This window comes from Boleophthalmus pectinirostris, unplaced genomic scaffold (genome assembly GCF_026225935.1).
Source record: "Boleophthalmus pectinirostris isolate CB_2022bp ecotype Guang Dong unplaced genomic scaffold, ASM2622593v1 HiC_scaffold_16, whole genome shotgun sequence".
Classification (NCBI taxonomy): Eukaryota; Metazoa; Chordata; class Actinopteri; order Gobiiformes; family Gobiidae; genus Boleophthalmus; species Boleophthalmus pectinirostris.
In genome coordinates, this window is record NW_026571095.1 from 23,740,272 (window position 1) to 23,755,286 (window position 15,015).

The 15,015-nt window shown below is 39.8% G+C and overlaps 1 protein-coding gene across 2 annotated transcripts in view; it reads right to left on the reverse strand.

The window, feature by feature from the left end:
* LOC110164091 (protein tyrosine phosphatase receptor type F) overlaps positions 1-15,015 on the reverse strand; it is a 288,692-nt gene that overhangs the window by 82,772 nt on the left and 190,905 nt on the right. For both annotated transcript variants that reach the window (XM_020929120.2, XM_020929118.2), the window contains 5 exons: positions 10,050-10,167; positions 8,063-8,635; positions 6,167-6,267; positions 4,718-4,968; positions 374-452 (listed from right to left, as the gene is read on the reverse strand). In XM_020929120.2, the coding sequence (XP_020784779.1) occupies positions 374-452; positions 4,718-4,968; positions 6,167-6,267; positions 8,063-8,635; positions 10,050-10,167 (1,122 nt within the window). The remainder of the gene's footprint in view (positions 1-373; positions 453-4,717; positions 4,969-6,166; positions 6,268-8,062; positions 8,636-10,049; positions 10,168-15,015) is intronic.

Sequence of the window (15,015 nt, forward strand, 5' to 3'; positions counted from 1 at the left end):
TTGCATAATACAGGCCCTTGGAGACGAGATTAGACTCACGGGATGGGAAACACTTGAACAACAAAAAAGTACATCCTAATTGGCACAGTTTGTATCATGGGCAGACTCTCCCTCTCCTAAAAATATCCCTCTCAGTACTGTGTATGAGCGCAGATGGGCCTTGAGCTGGTGTCCAATCCCTTCTCTCCTCTCCACCTGTTTGGGCTGAGTCATTGTTTAAACCTGTCTACCCCTGACCCCTCCCTGGGCCCGCGATGGAAGAGCTAATTAGCCGCTACACGCCTCCACTTCCTTCCCAGTTGGAATGGGAGATGCTATCGGTAACCTCTGACCCCTCGGCGCATTAGCCAATCAGACGCCAGCTGGCACTCACCTCATCCAGGTCCATTTCGTCTGGACTCTTCCACCGCCGTGTGGACTGGGACACGGGAACCACCACGATGTAGTACCACCTGCCAAGAAGAATAAAGTCAGGCGAGCACGCTGAGATCAAAATGTAGCATTAGCAAAACAGGCAAAACATTTATTAGAGACAACGATTTTTTCGCTGTGTAGCCTCACGCCGGGATGAATGCTAAATTTGAGAGCTAAGCAAAGGTCGAATGCGGGCAGATTGGCACTGCGTTCTCCAATTAATGGCTAATCACTAAGAACATCTGCCGTGTGGACTGGAACAAATAGTGCCCCATTGAGACGGGCCTTGGGCTAATAGTGAACCCCATGGGAATCCTCAGGTTAATAGAAACCACTGTGTTGCTAAACTCCGATGTCCTGCGTGCCTTCACTGCGTATCATTTCAAAGACCAACCAAGAACACGAGAGAGAGAGGTATTATGAGGACAGTTACAATCAACTTTTAAAGGGACTATATTACACAAAACTGTCTCATGTGGTTTAAGCCAGGGTGTAGTGGGCATGGTACGCAAGGGAACGCTGTCCACCCACTTCTCATGATGTGAGATATAAAAAAAAATAACAAATATAAAATAGTTACAACTTAAATGTCAAACCAGAGCTATTAGCAATGGTGAAAAAACCTGCATAAATTCATGATATCTACAGAACTGTGACCTGAGACATGAAGGGACCAGGACTGAACCAGGACTAAATCAGAACTGAACCAAGACCAAGTATTGGGTGACCGCAGGAGAAAGGATCAGCGCAGAGGTCCATGCCCCACGAGGTCCATTGCCCGATTACGCTTTACAGGCACCCTCCTCTGCGGGCTCGGGGTTCTCTCTCTGGCCCTCAAGTCCAAGATTAGTCCTGGTTTCGTCCTTGTTTCGTCCTTGTTTCGTCCTGATTTAGTCCTGGTTTAGTCCTGGTTTAGTCCTGGTTTAGTCCTGGTTCATGTGTTGTAGCCTATGATTTATGTTTTGTAGGTGATTATGAATGGCAACATCAAATATTATTGATTTTTACTGGGCTGGCCCTTTACATTTACTGAATGTGTTTATTGTTTTTTTGTTAATAAACAAACAATATATATATGTCACCTGTGTGTATTTCAGTATGTCAAGTATTGCTTTTGGGTTGAAGGTGGATGGAGGTGGGTTAGGTGGGCGGGATTCATCACATCAATGACAACGCAAATCGCGTACCCCCACTTAAAAAATCCCCACAACACCACTGGGTTTAAGCCATGTTAGAATGTTGTTCACTTACTTGGAGTTGTGTTTTGTTTCATTCACACATGTTTGAACAAAAGTCTGTCTATGTTTCCAAAGCTCATAATTCTCGGTTCAACCTTGTGATGTGTCAATGTCAGTGTTTGAAGTCAACAGTGTCATGTTCACTTTATTAGTTCAGTAGAGATTTGCAATTCCAGAACTGAAATCATCCAAATGATTCTAGTGAAAGTGTATGAAGTTTAAAAACACAGTGGAGCACTTCCTGTGTTACCACATGACATCACAAGGTGGAACAGAGTGTTTTCAGTTTGACAAAAGAAATTACATCTGCAGGATTTATGTGTTAAACATGTGTGAATGAAACAAAGCAACTCCAGGTATGTTTTTGATGAGGAAAAACATTTTAACATAGATTCATTTGCTTATTTTATTCTGATTATAATGTTGTGATATTATGGCAGTTTATCAGAAATGTGCTAAAATCATGGTTGAGATTCAAGTATGACAAAAAGTGAATGAATTTAACAAAAATGTGCAAAAATATCAACTCTGTCTTTTTGTGGCTTTTTCATTTTATTTTTAATTAAGCAATAAACTTCATGTTCAGATTCTGCATACCTCCAAAACAACATTTTTTGACCCAATCTGCTGCTCTCATGATACTTGAAACAAAGGAAATTTGGAGATTTTAGTGACATCCGGTGGTGAAAGTGTAGAATGCAATTTCATGCCCTAGCTGGGGAGAAGTCTGACATGTTAACATTAAGGTTAACAAAACACTTATTTATTTCTGTAAAGGTTCCAGTGATAACTATACTGCTAACAACTTAACATAACCCACAGATTTGACATCTTGACTTTCAATAGTGCAACCTCCAGTAACATCATGTAACTAACGGCAACGCATTTTAAAACTTGTACATGGACAGCCGGAAGTTGTGGGTGCTCCATTGTGTTCACCCATGTCAGTTTTTTTTTTCCAAAGCTCAGCATCAAGCTCTTGTAAAATCACTTTCTCCTGACAGTAAAAACTCTCTCCCTCCTTCTCTACCCCCCTATCTATTTTTTTTTTCTCTTCCGCTCTCCCTCCATCTCTCTCTGCAGGCCTTGACTCTGTGATTCAACAGTCAGTCAGCTTTCAATGCGGCAGAAGACATGTATAACAAGATTCCCCTGGTTTCGCCCACACCACATACACCCGCCCCTCGCCGCCCCAACCCCAATCACCTGCACCTTCTCTGCCTGTCAATCCCAGTCTTGGAGCTCAGCCAGGCCCGACAGCCCTGTAATCTTTTCACCAATCAGCTTCTCATCTCCTCCTCCTCCTCTGTATTTTATGTGTGTGGGTCTACCAAAAGGGGAGGAGGGGGGACTCTGGAAAGAAAAGGGTCAGGGCCGTTTCTGCTCCAACAATCTTCGAAGCCAAGATAATGCCGCTGGAGCTGATGCTAAAAGTCACAATTATCATCAGGCGTGAGGTCATGGAGTCGTTTAAGTTAGCATGAGGCTAAAAGTTCAGCCCTAAGTTTCTAAATAGTCTCTCATTGATCCGATGAGGTGTGTCAGCTGTTGAAGTTGGACCACTATCACAAACTATTTAAGTGGTGTAGACAGAAGAAGGGGAAATTGAATAGAAAGAGTGCCAATTTTTAAAAAGATTTTTGGCAGTATATTAAAGAACAAAAAGAGGAATAAGTAATAGTAACATGTTTTAGCCAGTGGGGTTAAACTTTATTCACTTTTTTAAAGAGCTATAGGACTAAATTATATTAATATTACTATTGTATATAATAAAATAGCCTGGATAAAATTAATACTTAAGGCTACAGTGAGTTAGCCTGATTCATAAGTCGGGTTTACTTTGTAGAAACCGTCTGACCTCACAGTGTTAGAATTTGTTCGTTCGACGGTAGTGGGGTACTTTTTTCATTTAACCATTCGCTGCTATTTGGTCGTGACGTATGTAATGCGCCGCTAAAGGAGCTAACTGGTATATTAATCTTTTGCCAAATCCTGTAAGAAGAATAATGTTTTATCCCTTAAAATTCACCAAACATTCTCTTTGTTCCAGCTTTAAATCCTCGATTTTGGGAATTGTTGCCAACACAGAATATATGGCTCTTCGCTGGTTTGTGACTTCCAGGGGTTTTGTGAACCATCTAGTGTATTCCGATTCCTGACCTAGTTGTTGGAGAAAAATGAAAGTGTGTAACTTTTTTAGCCAAAGTATTACACCAACATAAAATGGACTAAAATAAAAGTGGATTTCCTTACTGTGAGTAGGCTTGCATCTCCACAAACCTGACTCTTATTTGACCTGAAGGACCTGCTCGTCTCCTGCTTGTTTCCATGAAAATGTTTTTCCTTTGGCTATAATATTCCACAGTTAGCACGGTTATTTTCATGGAGAGATATTTCCATGGGATCATACAGGTGATGTGCTATTTCCAGAAGGTGACTTCTGTAGCATTTTTTAAGTGTTAAAAATATGTGTCCTTTTATGTTGGTTTGTAATGTAGTGAATAAATAAGATCACATATCACACTGTGTAAATATTTCAAAAGTAGAGGCTCATCTTTATGCTTGCGTGGTTCTTGTTTCTTGTCGACGTTTCTTGTTAAAGACTTGTACCAAAGTTTCAGCATAAATGTTTTCTAATGCAGAACGAAATACAACTGCACTGTCCTTTAAATGGGCCAATACAAATTGAACATGACTCAAGGATTATCTCAAGGTTGGCTGCTTTTTTCACAATTGCAGACGTATGCAAAACACCAGACAGCGCGTGGCGGCGGCGGCAAGCTCCTTTGTCCTTGTGCCATACTGCATGTGTTGACATCTTGTGGATTTTTATGTGCTTCAACTTCCCGCTCACAAATTTGCACAGATCGCACTTGTTCACTGATGGAGTTCTTGGCTATTACCGCAGCCAAGTTCCAAAGCACAAACAAAGCTATTAGCCCGGATGCTAATGTAAAATAATGGCGTCGAGTGGCTGACAGCGAACATCACTTATCGGGGGGGGGTCGTGCCTGGACTACAAGTGAAGCTGAGAGTGAACTGGCCCCACGGGGTTTATTACTGACCTTATCCGAGCGTTGGTCTGGACTTTGGGCAGTATTATGGTCATCTTGCCGCCCTCTGCTTGCTGTTTGTTTATGGGCTGGGTCTTGATCAGGTCCGGAGCTGTGCGGATGGACACCTGCTGCTGGAGGCCGCCGGCGATGTTGCCTCGACTGGTCAGCACAAATGAGTAGTCCGTGTCAGGCTGCAGGGAGGTGATCAGCTTTCTCTTGAGGTTGCCTTCCACTTCCACACTCTGCTGGTTGTACAAAATCTGGCGAGTGCAAAATAAATGATGAGTTTGTGTTAGAGAAAGACACACACAGACTTTGTGTAGGTATAGTCTTGTGCAAACTGTTAAGACAAGGCACTAGGGTTGCATGGAAATCGGCCAAGGCTCTAATTGAGATTCATCTATTTCTAATTGTCAATGATCAGCTTGGGTCTTTTTAATTGAGATATCTACAGCCAAGCCTCTGTCAGGAAAAGTATGTGGTTTGGAGCACAGTTTAGACAAGATACTGTGCACTTTTTCAATATCAGTAATTTCAACAACACTTTATGTTTAAAAGAGTTATTTAATTTGTTCAGAGATACAAATATAGAAAAAATATCTTCATAATATGCACTGCAAATATGTGAAAAATACAGCTACATTATGTGTCTGAAACAAATGAAAAGTATGGCAAGCAATCTGTATGTTTACATGTGTCACTCCTGCAGTGTAAATGACTTTATCTGTGAAATGATAGTGTGGGAATTGCTGTAATGAAACTGTTATACAAGTCTAACAGCTCATAAATAAATGAGCGCAGTGCACATAAACATCATCAAGTAGTTTTGACTCCAGAGGTAACAGTCATAACATGTGACACTAAACGCCTTAAAAGGTGTAAGAACATTCTTCATGCATCATTATGTGCGGAAAAAAAACTTTGACTAAAAATACTGTATGCAAACTAGATTTTCACAGCATAGACAATTACACAAATGCCTTATAATGTGTGATATTTGGAAACACTGATTCAATTAAATGTTATGTAGCGTAACTTTAATAGTGAAGAGTTTGTTATTTTCTAGTCTCCATGGAAACATTACTGCTTAGCCTGAAGTGTTCCACAGTATAGCCCTGAACTTCTCCATCTTGCATTGATTCAATTTTATTGCTAAAAATATCTTGGAAAAACATCCATTCTGGCTGTGAGCGGAGTGCCATTTCAAACATTTGAACTTTCTCTGGTAGCTTGTTGTGGATTTTAATGCCATACTGTGAAACATACCATGAACAGCAATAACAGTAAGCAACGGTGAGCAGACCGTCAATCTGAATTTATGTAATGCAGGTTTAAATTGTGTCACTTCTCCTTATAATACAGTTGTACTGGTTACACTAAAAAAGTGTCTTTAAAAGTTGAAATTATATCTTTTTAATGATTCAATGGAGTCTTGTCTGCTTTGAACGCTGCACTTACCTTAAAAGGCACTTGAGACTTGTAGTTTGGAGGCAAATCCCAGGTGAGCAGAACAGATGTCTTCATGACAGCTTTGACGCCGAAGTTTAGGGTGGGAAAATCTGAGACAGAGAGACACAGTTCTTTGATTAACATCTTCACTAAGACATTTTTGCACAGCCCAGCGTGTTATCCCACTGTGCTAAATTCCCATTTCACACTACTGTACTGTACACGGCATAACCCCTTTGGAAACAACAGGAGTATTCACTAGTGGCACCTAACATCAAAAACCCGTCTTCATGCTTCATTTTAAAAGCATTCAAAAATAGCTCCCTAAGCTTGCTCTATTTATTATACAGTATATCATTTCTATAATCTTAACAAGACGTTTGCAACAGGCAGAGATGGTCACGATTACCAGGAAACGTAGGAGTGCCGCCACGTGGGATTAAAATGGGTAGTGTTATAAATAAATAATCAGGTTTATAAGGGTATAAAAGGCATGAGAAGGTGCTTGCTGAGTGGGTTTTGTATGTAATGGCAGGGAGAGAGACGTGACTGTAGCGTGAGATGGGATTAGAAGTCTATAAATCAATAAACACATGGTTCTACAGTACTGAGTGGCACAGAGCTGCAGTGAGAGCGGAGTTAGAGACTGGGCTGTACTTGTACATACAAGGCACAGGGCATGTTAGTAAGATAAAAGGTTTACATTATGTAGGTACATGTTACGGAGGTGAGATAATACTCCAAGCATTTTTCTACAGCAGTCGACTTTCTGCATTCATTATTCTCTATCTAAGAGAATACAATAAGATTATAATGTAGTTATTTTAGTATTGTTACGAATGGGAGATTTTGTCTGTAATCATAGTATATATCAGTTTTTGTTGTGTTGTATTGTCATAGCCTTTAAAGTAGAACTAAACACTAAATCCACTTTTTTTCAATACTAAACTGTGTCTGTGGTGGTTTTGGTGGAGTTTTGGTGGAGTTTAGGTGTTTAGTCCCATTATAAAGTTGCTGAAGCTGTTCTTAAAATGTGGAAAATTTTGTTCATTTTAAATACTTTTCAGTTATCTAAACTTCCTCACTTCCCCACTCCACTTCCTCACTTTCCTAATGCATTCTTGGCATCCTCATTATTCACAGAAATTAGTTTATTAGCTCTTTTCTCAACTTTCAGAAAGTCGGGTATAGCCCCTTAATACTTATATTAAGTAAGGTATTTAGACAGCGCAATAAATACAGTGTGTTCTGTGCATACTAACAAATCACATCAGGGGGATTTTGGCAATACATTTTCAATTTGAAAGGAATTAAGTTGCAAAGACTGTTTTGCTGTCTTAATGTGGCACTGGGATATTTTTTATTTTCAGTATTTCTGTAGGCTATGGTTACATTTTGGGCACGTGTAGTTACATTTACTCAGTTACATTTCCTTGAGTAACTTTTTAAACAAATTGTACTTTTCAGAGAACTTTTCTTGCAGCAAACTTTTACTCTTCAAGTCAACAACTCACAAAAGTTTTATGTTGCCAATATGAAATGATTTGAACATTTGTGTTTATTGCATTGCTCCTTCAGAAATAATTTTCTTTCCAATTTTTGTGTTTATCCTTTGAAAATACTAGATTTTGTGCATTATTTAATTGTTTGTCCTTCAAATTATTTTCACTTCAAATTATAACTCAGATATTATGTCGAGACAGATACAAGTTTGAGTAGTAGTTTTCCATTTTTAATCTTATTTGAATAATTTCTTGAACCACGGCTTTGTGATTCTACGTGAGTAGAATATTTTGAAGAAATGTTAAACCTACTTGAGCGCAATTTTTGGCTACTCTACCCAAATCTGATTTTGGTCATAACTGCATGTTTGACACTACGTATGAAAGTCAAACAGAGACCTACCGTTAGACATGGTCCTGCTCTGGATGCTGGGACTCAGTGGGCCTGCTCCTTTACTGGTGTAGGCCTGCACTCTGATGTCGTAGGTGGTATCCGGACTTAAGCCTTGAATGGTCATGTAATTCTCCGAGGTTTTATTAGTGCTATTTTGCTGGCTGTTAATATCTCTGTACACCACCATGTAGTAGATGATTTTCCCATTCCTCTCAGCCAGCAATGGGGGCTCCCATGTCAACTGCGTACTGGACTGGGTCAGGCCTGTCACTTGGAGGTTGATGGGGAAGCCGGAGGGTACATCTTCAGGAGTGCTTATTTCTTTAGTATAGGCTTCTCCGATCCCGGCGCGATTACGAGCGCTCAGTCGGAAAATGTAGTTGGCGCCCTTGTGAAGCCCGGTGACGGTGAAGTGGTCGTCCTTGGCTCTCAGCTCTCGGGAAGTGAAAGTTTCGTCGTCCGTGCGTTTGTACTGCAGCTGGTATCCCATCAGATCGCCCACCATCTCTTTAGGAGGCTGCCACTGGATCAGGGCTGTGTTCCCCATTGTGGTGCTGATCATCATGGTGGGTTTGCCAGGCACTGGAATTACAGTTAAACAGATGTCTGAGATAGTTCTTTGACTGTAGTAGTAGAAATAGTCGTAGTAGTAGTAGTTAGGGATGTAACGATCACCAAATCGCTCGATAAGATATTTTCAGGATATGCATCTCACTGTACAATATTTAATGTGAAATTGTGAATATGCCACTTTTCTGTCATGACCCAAATAATTAAGATTTAAATGTGAACAATAATAGCTGTTTTATCAGGTAAATTGGACTAAAACAGAGCAAAGGATCATGGCCTATGTAGTTCTGTCTGTTTTTAGACTGTTAGTGCATCATAACAATACATCGAATTATAAAGAAACTTGTAAATCAATATATTGTGATGGTCCAAGATATTATTGAGAGACTTTTGATGATACAATATCACGATATTTGGGTTATTGTTACATCTCTAGTAGTAGCAGGAGTAGCAGTAATAGCAGTAGTAGTAGCAGCAGTAGTAGTAGTAGTAGCAGTAGTAGCAGCAGCAGTAGTAGTAGTAGTGGTAGCAGTGGTAGTAGTAGCAGTAGTAGCAGTAGTAGCAGTAGTAGTAGTAGTGGTAGCAGTGGTAGTAGTAGCAGTAGTAGCAGTAGTAGCAGTAGTAGTAGCAGTAGTGGTAGCAGTGGTAGTAGTAGTAGCAGTAGTAGCAGTAGTAGCAGTAGTAGCAGTAGTAGCAGTAGTAGCAGTAGTAGCAGTAGTAGCAGTAGTAGTAGTAGCAGTAGTAGCAGTAGTAGCAGTAGTAGCAGTAGTAGCAGTAGTAGCAGTAGTAGCAGTAGTGGCAGCAGTACTGGTAGCAATAGTGGTAGCAATAGTTGTAACAGTAGTAGCAGCAGTAGTAGCGGTCCTCGTAATAGTAAGTATTGGCAGCAGTGTTGCAAAAGTTGGCGTTTGATCCCAGGCTGGAGTAATACATGATGCCATTGTGTCCAAGAGCAAGACACTTAACAATGTGTAATATGTTATAATGTCTTATTATTAGCAAATTTGCTATGGATAGTTTTTTTTGAAGACAACCTTTACAATGGGTTCTGGTACTTTATTAAAACCCATTAAAGTCAAAAGACAAAATTAAATACTGTATGTATAAATACAATAAAATTAAGACTTGGTCGTATTAAAATTAAGACTTAGTTGTATTATTTTCTCAAGTGCCAAAGACCATGCATGTGATGTGACCTACTTTTACATTCTCACTCACTGGCTGAGACTGTTGGCTGTAGAATAAACTGGACTCAGTATTACCTCACTGACAGTGGCTAAATTCACATGACATACTCAATGGGGGCCTCTATGTCAGTGTCAGCTAATAGAGATAACAGTCTAGTGCCCACATGTGCACCAGATAAAGTGTACCTACTGTAATAAGTGCTACTTAGCGATAGTATGTGCTATGTGACAGCACTGACCTGCTCCAGTTGTGGTGATGACTTTCGCTTTGCTCCGAGCCCCATCTCCCTTGGTTGTATAAGCTGCTACTGTCACAGAGTACGTCGTTTCTGATTGCAGTCCACCGATAACAGCCTCCTGCAAGATTCAATACAGATTTAACAGTTACACGTGGAAGTAGCAAATGTGAGCACCCATGTCCAAAGCACCTAAAAGTGAAAACCAAAATAATAAAAGATTTGATCACACACAAACAAGGACGGAAGCAGGGATTTTTCTGTTGAAGAAAAACTCCTGCGTTTCTCAAACCCGTGAACCATCAAACTGAACAAGTGTGTCAGTGTTCATGTAATTCTCCATGTAAGACTTAAGAGATTACAAGAGTCGCTAAACTGCTTAAACCTCTAAAATACAGGATATGCTGTTAGATAGATGGGTCTAACAGCGCAGAATATATTTTCCAACTTTAATGTTTTCAGAATTTAGACTTAAAATAGCCTGGCCAGCCATTCTGTTTCTATACCAAAGGATTATGCTTTTGCCTTAATTGGTTCATTGGGTTGTTTTTATAGAAATGTTTCGCAGCAAAGTATTTAATTTACTGATCTTAAATTTACTCAGTTAATCAAAAATTAAGTAAAAAACATCCATTCATTCACTACGCTTACTGTGACCAGAGTGGCCTTTCTAAAGATATGACTTGTAACTTGGCCCACTGGCCTTTCCTGTTTGTCTCCATGGAGATAGACAAGTTAAAACCATACTGTGGAATATTCTAGGTCAGGGGTGTCAAACTGAAATTAACAGAGGGCCACAGTTAAAAGCTGGGACTAAGTCGTGGGCCAAACTAAATATTTATTGAAAAATTTCAACATCATCTGCATGTTTTCTCTTCTTTCGAGACATGTAAAGTTAAAGATTTTCTTATTAAAATAAATGTTTAATAATAGTTTTGTTTAAACATTGAATCCAGATCAAGCATAATAAAAAATAATAAACAACATTTTAAATAAATAATGTCTCTATAGCCTATCTGTAGCCGGCGGGCAAGCTCTAACACATATTTGATACAGCCTCGCAGGCCGAATATAATTATATATCGTGGGCCAAATTTAGCCCCTGGGCCTGAGTTTGACGTGTGTTCTAGGCAGAGCAAGAACATCTCCAGGGAGACAAGGAGATGTTATGCACCTAACATAATCTGGGTAGTAAACTGGATACTATTAATGACAAACGAAATGGTTAAAATATTTGGAAACTAAATTAAGTAAAAACACACAAAACACTTTATGGTATAGTGCGAGGATTGTTATGAAAGTGAATGGTATGACTGGCCAGGCTCTTTGCTAAGAGTAAACACAGACACACATGGTACTTGAACGCTCCTGAACAGAACAGTCAGGAATAAACAAAAACAAACAAACAAACAAATAAAACACATCACACGTTGTTACTGTGAACCTGCAGTGTGAGAATCAACAACTCACCCAAACACCCACGCACACACCCAATATAATCAGCTCCAACCGGGCCGACATGCAAACACTCGAATGCAAACTCACCCTTGCATATCTGCAGGTACATTTCCATACCACCAAACATACAAATCTGCATGGTTTCACACATAACGGCAACGGTTCGATCCAAAGAACAAATTAGGCCCCGCGGCTTTATGCACACACGCCGCTCTCGTCTGGGGCCACGGAGAGGGCGCTAATGCCTGCTAGCCTAACTACCGGATCTGCTCCACACAAACCACCCCGCAGTGTTGTACAGCTATAGCTAATGCTGTTTCTCTAACTAATGAACTTTTAATTGCTTCGTCTTATAAGCACACTTCTGCATAAGCCATTCCGACAATGCTTTCTCTGTCTATTTTTAAAGGGACATTTGGAGCTTTTCTTTTCGCGAGACAGAGGATAGGAATGCTAAATTACAGTATCATAAAACAGTTTTCGCTTTATGGAAAAACTCTCATTACGTTAATCATACAAAATGGCTTTGAGAGTCTAAGCGCATGCAGGCAGACGGGGGGAGCGTTTTCTCTTATTCCAGCAAGGTCGAATTGGGTCTAGTGCCACTTTAGAAATTCAGCACAAAATGGGGAAAAACGCGACTTCAAAGTTCCCTTCTGAGCAAATGCTTAGAGCAGCACCAAAGGGCATTACACAGATTATCAAGTCAACTCGTGCAATATAGAAATGGATTCTTCTCTACCAGGCTGCAAACGCTACTGTTGTCGCTACGGGGGGAACGTATGCCTTTAAAATATAATGTTACGTATTATGCAGAAGATGCTATAGGTCACGTGAGAGCATCTGTCTGATCTAATAAAAAACGTTAAGAGCAAAGCGAAGAGGCCGCGCTGACTCATGCCGTGTGGGTGCACTTGGAGGCTTCTAAACATGTGTTAATGCATCACTGTTTTTGAAGAAATCCGCATGAAAAAGTCCCTATGCACAGATGTTAAGATCAGACAGAGCATACACTATAGTAAGTGTATTCAGTACTTTTTTCCTTTGAAATGGCAATTAGTTTTAAATAATTTCTGATGCTCAAATATAGAAAGTTTGATGTGTGTAAAATCCCTCACTCGTCCAGGTAGAATCCATGGCAAAAGGAGAAATTCAATTTGTCAACTGGACAAGAGTTTATTTGGTTGAATACATTTCACAGCTCATCCAAGCTGCTTCTCCAGTTCTCGTCAAAATGCTGGTGGATATTTCCTTATATCTGCCTGCAGGGAGGAGCAAACTACACTGAAACTCAGAGGTGGGGACTTGCAAGTAGTGATTTGGACTCGAGTCAGATTTGAGTCACTATTTTTACATTTAAAAAGGAAAAATTAACTAAATTAATTTCTACAACTCTTATATACTCTATAACTACTCATATTAATATACTATGATTTTTTTAGTACAATGTATCTTAAAATTCATATAAATTGCAAAAATCTAAGTTAAATTTAGTACTTTGGTTTAAAGACTTGAAATAGCTGGAAGATCAAAGCAGATGACTTGGACTTGGCTCGACTTGGATTTTGCCTGTATTTGACTTGACTCGGACTTGAGGTCAAAGTCTTGAGACTTACTTGAGACTTGCACTACAAAGACTTGGGCCCACCATTGCTGAAACTACTCTGAAACTAAACTACCTATTTACAGTTTGTGTTAGTTAGGCCTATTAAACTGCACTGAGTGTGGGGACATTAACATAATAATTCAGGGTCATAATGGAGCTTTCACACCCCTGGACCTGACCTGCCTATCCCTATTGTTCTCTTGTTTGTTTTGATTTAGGTTTGAGGACAGAATGATACTGCTAACAAATCACTCGCCCTACACGCATGTCTTAAGGGTTTGGTACATTTGGTTCATTACACCATAAAAGGGCTCTAGATCATAGATGTTTTGCCGGGAATGTTGATCAGAACATGAGACAAGGGGTGATAGATGGACTGTCCACCAGAAGTTATATAATGCATCTTTAAATTATATTATCAGTCTTGAAAAAGTTGCTAAGTCACTGACTATATGCTCACTTTGCATGTGAAAGTTGATTTCATGACATTATATCATTTATAATAAGTCACACCCTCAAGCTATGAAGCACTATACATTCATTTAAAGATGCACTATGTAACCTTTCTGGTGTAGGGTCTGCCATCTGCTTGTCTCTATGGAGATGTTATTGCTTTGCCTAGAATGTTTCACAGTATGGCATCAAATAACTATATCATAAAATACATGTAATTGAAAGATTTTAAGATATACATGACACATTCCAGGCAAAGCAACAGCATCTCCATGGAGACTAGCAAGTGGCCTCATCGAAACCTTACGAATAAAGTTACACAGTGCACCTTTAAGATAAAATACCAGACTGCACATTTAACATTACCACTAACTCATCTCTATGGATCTGGAAATGCGTTTTGTGTTAGGCTGGCAGGTTTAGATTGAATTTCTGAGTAGGAACAGTAAGCGGCTGCACATTCCGCCGGAGCAGGATGACACGGAGGAGGTAATAAGGCATAACAAAGGGCCCAATGACAGGAGCGCAACCGTGAGCTGTCATCCAACGCAAATGAAAAGAACATGAAAGGCTGGTGGCAATCGTGGAGATGTGTGGAGCCGATAAAACCCCGCGCTCCTCCCCTCAGATAGACTCGTCAGGGGGAACCGCGGGAGACAGCAGGTTAAAGGAGCCTGGGTGATGTCACGGCTGCACTTGGACTGGAGCTCACAGCTACACTGTACTCTGCTGGAGCTTCAAGGGCCAATGTTACACAAAATTGAATCTTGTGAACTTTAAGTCAAGTTAAAGTGCTGTTACCTTTTCAAAAACATACCTGGAGTTGTGTTTTGTTTCATCTCCAAAGCTCAAAATGCTCTGGTCCACATTGTGATGTCATGAAGCTGTAGTTTTCAAGTTAACAGCTACCTTTTACTTTTAGTTTAGTAGAGACTGGAAATTCCAGGGCTGAAATTATCCAAATGATTCTAGTGAAGGTGTATGGAGTTTAACCTTTCCAGACCAACATCTAAGTGCAGTTTCTCAAACCATTTCTAAAATAAATGGCAAATTAGACATCTTGGTCTGTGTAATTGCGCATCCTTTGCTATTTTTAATTCTTGAAAGGTTTATTTGCTTCAAAATGTACAAATACAAATGCAGGGAAGTGATATGGCTCTGTGCCCTGGACCTGGCACGAGCTTTTACCAAGTAATGGGGCATTTGCACTTTTGTTTTGCTTTGTTCTGAGGGCAAAAAGGATATTTTTAGTTTACTTACAGATTTGATATTTTGCAGTTTTGTAGCTTTGGCCTTAAATTAAGCATTAAGCATTTTTACATCCAAAAAGTTGTTTATACATGTTTGCTGTGTGTTTTGTATGAAAGAGTGTGAATTTTATTTATTTATTTTTTCTTCATTTGTATTTCCTATAGCTTGTATTACAGCCATAAGACACAACTACAGCATGCA